The sequence below is a fragment of the Ailuropoda melanoleuca genome, chromosome 8, assembly GCF_002007445.2.
Source record: "Ailuropoda melanoleuca isolate Jingjing chromosome 8, ASM200744v2, whole genome shotgun sequence".
NCBI classification, from domain to species: domain Eukaryota; kingdom Metazoa; phylum Chordata; class Mammalia; order Carnivora; family Ursidae; genus Ailuropoda; species Ailuropoda melanoleuca.
Genome location: NC_048225.1, coordinates 63,118,174 through 63,123,626, shown reverse-complemented (window position 1 = coordinate 63,123,626; position 5,453 = coordinate 63,118,174). Strand labels below are relative to the sequence as shown.

The 5,453-nt window shown below is 52.1% G+C and overlaps 1 protein-coding gene across 1 annotated transcript in view; it reads left to right on the top strand.

Moving 5' to 3' along the window:
- The window catches only part of LOC105238956, a 20,429-nt gene extending 18,233 nt beyond the window's left edge, over positions 1-2,196 (top strand). Inside the window, exons 4-5 of the mRNA XM_019802942.2 lie at positions 1,886-2,045; positions 2,161-2,196. Of these exons, the coding sequence (XP_019658501.1) occupies positions 1,886-2,045; positions 2,161-2,196 (196 nt within the window). The remainder of the gene's footprint in view (positions 1-1,885; positions 2,046-2,160) is intronic.
- Positions 2,197-5,453: the final 3,257 nt, after the last annotated feature.

Here is a 5,453-nt window from a genome sequence, read left to right as displayed (position 1 = left end):
GATCCCATAACGCCGGGATCACGCCCTGAGCCGAAGGCAGATGCTTAACCGCGGTGCCACCCAGGCGCCCCAACACACAAACCTTATTTTAGACATCACTTTTAGTGTTTTTTTGCAGATCAAAGTGGTAGCCACTGAGCTGGGCCTGTGGCTGCTGGCTCATTAGTCAGACCAAGCATTTTTTTAGAGTTTATTTTTTATNACACAAACCTTATTTTAGACATCACTTTTAGTGTTTTTTTGCAGATCAAAGTGGGAGCCACTGAGCTGGGCCTGTGGCTGCTGGCTCATTAGTCAGACCAAGCATTTTTTTAGAGTTTATTTTTTATTTTTCATTTTTAAGCCATCTCTACATCCAGCGTGGGGTTGAACACGGAACCCCAAGATCAGGAGTCATACACTCCACGTACTGAGCCAGCCAGGCACTCCAGACCAAGCAATTTTATCATACAGGGCTCTACATTTAGCGTGTACAAAATGTATTTTATTTTTTTTTTAAAGATTTATTTATTTATTTTGGAGAGAGAGTGCGAGCAAGTAGGGGGAGGGCAGAAAGAGATATAGACAAGCAGACTCCACACTGAGCAAGGAGCCCGACACTTGGGGCTCGATCCCAGGACCCTGAGATCATGACCTGAGCCGAAATCAACTGAGCCACCCAGGCACCCACAAAATGTATTTTATTTATGTGAACAATATATTTCACTTGGTTCGTAGAGTGTTTACTGATACTGACAACTGGGATCTGTTAAAAACGAGGTTCTAGATAACCATTCTGGTTTGCGTAATTACAAGAAAGACTACAAAACAGCATTCTGATGTGCTCACCTTACAAAAATAGACTTGTCTTTTCATGCCTAAATTTGGAGCTAAGTAACTGGGTGACTGTCTAGGGACTTCTCCCCTGAATGGCTGAGACACCCTTCCTTCTCTGACCGGCAAGAACTACTCAAAAGCCGCCTCCAGAGTGAGATCATTCATCTAGTCCACAAAATACTTAGAATGTGTTGTGGCCAGTGGACTATGCCTCCAGGCCGCCAGGGATCCAAAGAAAAATTCAAAATAAAACCTAAGTTTAGCAGGCTTGAATTCTCCTACGTGGAAAGGCGTTAAGCCAAGTCCCCAGAAACCTGTGAAGTTACAATGGCAGGTGTCTCGGGCGCGGGCGCAGGTGGGATGGGTCAGGTGTGGGGTCCAGGAGGGGGCTGCTGCTTGCTTGAAAGCATTCCTGGAGGAAGTGGCATCTATGCCGGCTGGGGGCAGATGGGGAGGCCTTGGACACACGGGATGGAGGGCAAGGGGCTCCTTGCACCAGAGGGACCTGGAAGGGTCTTTCAGCCTGAGCTGAAAATGGAAAAGTCTTCTGTGAGAATCAGAACTCTCAGAAAGGGGAAGCAAGAGGACGCTCATTGGTAGGAGCCAGGAGAGGGTCGGGGGTGTGTGTGTCAAAGGGTGACGAGGTTGCAGCGTCCTAGATGCGACCGCCGGCGAGACAGGTGGCTGTTGGGGCTTTCACATCCCAGCATATGAGCCAGGGTCTGAGAGGGGGCTGCTTGGCACAGGTTCGGGGACGTGAGCGGCTCTGTCCAGTAACAATGACACGGGCGGAACAAAGAGGCGGCCACATGGATGGGGTTGTAGGGTGAGACGGTGCGGGACCTTGATCGCCAGGCTAAGGACTCAGGACATTTTTCTCTGAAGGCAGTAAGATTCCTTTAAAGGCAAATCTGACGTGTGCCAGGAAGACTGTTCTGCCCACGCCTTTGGCTCTTTGGAAGGTTCTCGCAGCCAGAAGTGCTCATTAGCGGCCACTTTCTGCCGTCATCCTCCTGGGAGGGACACAGTCCTGCTTCGCGGTTCCTCACGGTCTGTGTCCCCACCCCAGGACTCAAGTGAGGAAGAGGACCAACCGGCTGGGCGCTTTCCTGGCGGCAGGCGAGGGGGTTCGAGCCACACCCTGGCTGAGCTGGGAGGCAGCAGGAGGCATCTGTGGGCTGGAAGCCACAGCAGAACCAGGAAGACTGTCGCTTACGAGGGAGCAGAGGGTGGGACGGGACAGCCACGGACAGCCACAGCCTGAAGGCTTGAGAGCAGGGGAGAGCCAGGTCATCAGGTCTGCCTCGAATCGTTCGGGGCCTTGTCTGCAACTTATGCCTGCAGGTGGGAGCTGTGGCCGAGACTTGGGTGATGTTTTGAGCACCTGATTTTGGCTCCTGATGCAGAGATACGTAAATATGGTGGTGAAGCAGGTGGAAGACAGAACGAACACGGACACACGTGTCATATGTGTGTCCACACACATATAAACATATGTACTTAGTCCATGGTTGGCAGAAGGGAAACAATCAGGTATTTTTGTGGGCAGCCAAAAACTTAAAAATGATTTCCTGGGGGCCCCTGAGGGGCTCGGTTGGTGAAGTGTCTGGCTCCGGTCATGATCCCGGAGGCATCGGGCTCCCTGCTCAGCAGAGAGCCTGCTTCTCCCTCTCCCTCTGCTGCTCCCCCTGCTTGTGCTCTCTCGCTCTCCATCAAATAAATAATAAAAAAAAAACTCCGATTTCCTAGCAAGGCCTTCATAAAGGGTTCCTTAGGACACAGGTGTGACTTCTAAGCACCCTGATGTATAAAGGGTTTTTTTTTTTTAGGGGAGGGCGAGGGTGTCACTGATGGGAATCCAGTGAGTCATACGCAGCCCAGTGGCACCTCTGAGGGGCCCCTGAGCTCAGGGCTCAGCTCAGTCCTTGGATTTTTAGATCCAGCACCTGGGTTTTCTTTGTCCACCTAGGGACAGACTCATGCTCATTAGAATTCCAGCAGAATGATTCGTAAGAGGGGTTTTCCTTTCCAGTGACTGGAGTGCCTAGGTTTCCGGTCCATGCCCGCAGGAGGGGAGTTACTGTGACCTGTGCTAGAAGGGCTCCTGGTGACAGCAGCATGCATCAGAAGGCTATTTCCAGAGCATAGAACACAGTCAAGAAAACATGGCACTGGGCGTGCTTCCGCCATGTTCTGTAAGCCTGCCAGACAGCCTCTTCTCAGCAGAGGCTACTTCTCCATGGACATGCAGGGTCTTGGATGGAGAGAGATGCTACTGGCTTCACTTCCCCCTGGATCCATGTGTTCTTCCCAGCTCATGTCCTCTCTGACACTTTGGTCTTTTGATGGCTTTAGTATCGCCAATGGAAGCTGTAGTCAAGGGCTATTTCTGTTGACTGGCACACGAGGCAGGTCCCACGTTCAGAATTTGAGGAGTGGATTCCTGTCTTAGCCCATAGTGTTGATTAAACCAGGAGTTTGGGAAGGAGTTCGGCTTCTCTGAATTTTTCCCACATTGATGAATGTGTTATTTGTGTTGGGAAATCAATATGACCTGCTTCCCAACAGCCTTGGCTGTTCTCTCTCTGCAGCTCCAGTAAGAGGGGATAAGCCAGACAGATGGAACATTCTAGAGGCTACACAAACTCCTCCAACACACCTTGTGTGCCTGTCCACTGATGTGCTAGGAAGAGCGGGCCTGGATGCTCTTGGGAGCACGGCTTCCACTGTGTGTCTTTAGCTCCTGATGAACCCCTAACCTTGAATGACCTCTGGCTCCGCCATGTTGTAGGCTTGTGTGTATGTGTGAATGTCTTCCCCAAGAAAATGTTAGAAATTACATGGTGGGGATCCCCTCCCAGGCAGCAGGGAGGGAGCCCTCAGGGGGCACTGGCTCATCCTGGAGGCTGGAAGGAGGCACGCTCAGGGGGGCAAAGTGTCTTCGGGGTTGTTGGCCGATATGTGGGTGAGGACCAGATAGGGTGAGTCATCTCAGGAAATGGAATACTTTGCGCACTCATGTTAGGGTTGACTTTCTAGTATCGATCCATGAGGATTTAGCAAACTGTTTGCCTCTGCTCTTCTGGTAGATAAACACGGAAAACCCCGTGTGATCACAAGGATGAGGGTAAGGGTCATTGCCCCAGGGGGAATAGTGCTGGCCTGTCCTCTCGTTCGTGGCACGCCACTCTTGAGCTGCCAAGCCCGCAGGGGTCAGGATGACGAGTAGAAAGAGCGGGATTTGGAAGTGATGAGGCCAGGGTTTCAGTGACAGCTCCGTCACTGACCGGGCTCAGATGGCTGTCCCTTCTGGACGGTTGGTGTTTCCCTCTGCAGAATGAAGTCTAACAAAGCTCATGGAGTCACTGCAAGGATTTAATACAATAATGTGGTCAAAGTGCTCAGTAAACTGTAAGCGCTCAAAAAGTGAGAGCACTCAGTATTTGACCTAAAATGACACTTTGTTTTTCAAGGCAGCTAAGAGGAAAGACACTCGATGAGACTCAGGGCTTCCTCTTCGGTTCTGTTGGCGTCTGGGGTCCTAGGTGTCGTTTCTCTTTCCGCATAATTGAGGTGAAGTTATAAAGCCGCAGTTTTGCTGGAAGCTCAGAGGAGACACACTGTTCTTGCTGTTGGTTTGCGGGTGAGGATGAGATAAGACCTTGCATCCTTCTGCCCAGGGAAGTGAGCTGTACGTAGGTTCTAGAAGGTTGTGAACGGTGAGGTGCCGGGAATGTCAGACAGAATCCCACGGGGCCGAGGCCCGGGAGGCGGTGTGACCGCCACAGGCAAAGCCACCAATGGGGCCCGTGCGGGTGTGTGACATTTTAGGAGCTGCCGGTGGTGTCTGGGGCTTGGTCCGCACCCCCCGCCCCTTTACAGAAACAGCAACTGGCATTTTTGACTCCGTGGTTTGTGATAAAGGACGGTGGGGTAGGACGGAGAGTATCAACTTCACGATGGTATTGATGACGGTGTTGATGTTGGTGTAAATGCTGGTTCAAGGACCTCACACGTTACACATTTCCACGCTCGCCCCTTCCTGCCATGCCCCTCGGGTTTAAAACCTCGGCACGCTCTTGGGCTCTTCCCTCGCTGTGCCGGTCACATCCCAGAGGCGCTGTCTGCGGCCCAAGCGTGTCTGTGTCCCTTCCTCATCCGCTCCACCAGCCTGGGTTGGGTGCTCTTTGCCTGGGTGTATCAGCGTGGATTTTCCCTGAAGCAGAGCCTGATATGAGGACCTGCTGGGGAGGGGACAGAGGGATGGGGAGGAGGACAAGTGTTACCGAGGGTCCACACTGCTTGGAGCAATGCAGATGTCATTCCACTGGGACCTTTCAGGAAACGTAAAGATGCCTCCAGAAGACAGACCTGTATTGGGTGCTTCTGTCCCCTATCACTGAGGGGGACCCTGCACTTGCCCGGGGCCTGGTGGGTGCTGGAAGATGCTGCCTGTCCCCTGGGCAGTAGTGACAGGTTCCTAATAGTCTTTTGTGTCTGTCTTCAATCGCTCCTATGTATAATGTCAGTGTGGCCTTCAGGGGAACAGCTCTTTGCATGGACTCCCATGCTTGAAAGCCTTCATGATACCCCCGAGAAGAGAAGGGCAGCTCCGGATGGTTCTCCAGACCTCTCAA